The sequence below is a fragment of the Oryzias melastigma genome, linkage group LG17 (assembly GCF_002922805.2).
Source record: "Oryzias melastigma strain HK-1 linkage group LG17, ASM292280v2, whole genome shotgun sequence".
Lineage (NCBI taxonomy): Eukaryota > Metazoa > Chordata > Actinopteri > Beloniformes > Adrianichthyidae > Oryzias > Oryzias melastigma.
In genome coordinates this window covers 2318896-2320235 of record NC_050528.1, presented here as the reverse complement: position 1 = coordinate 2320235, position 1340 = coordinate 2318896, and the positions used below count along the sequence as shown (strand labels likewise).

Below are 1340 nucleotides of genomic sequence, written 5' to 3'. Positions count from 1 at the left end.
CAAGGAGAGGGGGGCGGGGACAGAGCCAGACGGAGAGGCGGCTGCGAGGTGAATTCACGAGGGCGGAAAGCGGGGATGATGGATGAAGAGGAGGAAGACCCGCCCCCTTCTGAGAGGGTGAGAAAAAACTCTTCCTCCCTCCCCCCTCCCTCACCTCTCTCCTCCAATCAGCAGCCTCCGTCTTCAAAGCACGACGGCTTCATGGTGAAGGCGCGGAGCAACGGGCAGGAAGCCCGAAACGGACGGACTCGGGGTGGGGGGGGGAAGGAGGGCGGTGAAAAAGAGAACAGCAGTGGAGCTCTGACCAATCACAGACATGCAGGAGGAGGCGGAGCCAAAGGCAGCGGCAGCCGCAGCATCAAAGTCCGGAGCAACAACAAGAACTCCAAGAACAGCGCCTCCATCCCCCCCTCAAACGGGGCGGGGGCTCTGGGCAGCGGCCTCATCATGTCGGTGATGGCGGCGTCACCCTGCTCGCAGTCGTCACGCCTCGCGCCGCGCTCGCAGGTGATGAAGCGCAGCCCGCCCGCCGTGCCCTCTCCGCCGCGGCCAATCCAGATGGAACGACACCTGGTGCGCCCGCCCCCCGCCTGCCCCGAGCCCAGCTGCCTGCCGCTGGACTGTGGCTCCGCCCATGTCATCACGCGGGACGTGTGGCTGCGAGTCTTCACCTACCTGAGCCAGACGGAGCTGTGCGTGTGCATGAGGGTGTGCCGCACCTGGAGCCGCTGGTGAGTGCGCACGGACACACATGCACAGACACACATATCAGGTTTTGTCAAAGCGCTCCTGTGTGTCTGTATACCTGAAGATCCAGACATGGAGGTGAGTCGTGTGACGACGCGTGTCAAAGGTTGTTGTTGTGTAGACTGACGTCACTTTCCAGAACCTAAGTGCTGTGAGGTCAGCCGGTTCTGTCTTCTGGATCTGAGTGGGGGCGGAGCTTCCTGCTGCAGGTTGGGGGGGGGACCTTTCTGCTGGACGTTAGGGGCGGAGCTTTCTGCTGCATGTTGGGGGCGGAGCTTTGTGTTGCATGTTGGGGGGAGGGGAGCTTTCTGCTGCACGTTGGGGGCGGAGCTTTCTGCTGCACGTTGGCGGCGGAGCTTTCTGTTACATGTTGGTTCACCCTGAAACTGCCCCTCCCTCCAGGTGCTGTGACAAAAGGCTGTGGACCCAGATCGACCTGAGCCGGCAGCGCTCCATCACCCCCCCCATGCTGAGCGGCATCATCCGCCGGCAGCCCGTCTCCCTGAACCTGGGTCACACCAACATCTCCAAGAAGCAGCTGATGTGGCTCATCAACCGGTTACAAGGTGAGGTTCAGAACCGGGTCAGAACCG

General features: G+C 62.3%; 1 protein-coding gene across 1 annotated transcript in view; it reads left to right on the top strand.

Annotated features, from left to right (window-relative positions):
* Positions 1-1340, top strand: part of zgc:158376 (uncharacterized protein LOC100101643 homolog) — a gene marked incomplete in the record, with an annotated part of 10450 nt that overhangs the window by 6618 nt on the left and 2492 nt on the right. Inside the window, 2 exon segments of the mRNA XM_024262190.2 lie at positions 1-731; positions 1150-1313. Coding sequence (XP_024117958.1) covers positions 1-731; positions 1150-1313 — 895 coding nt within the window.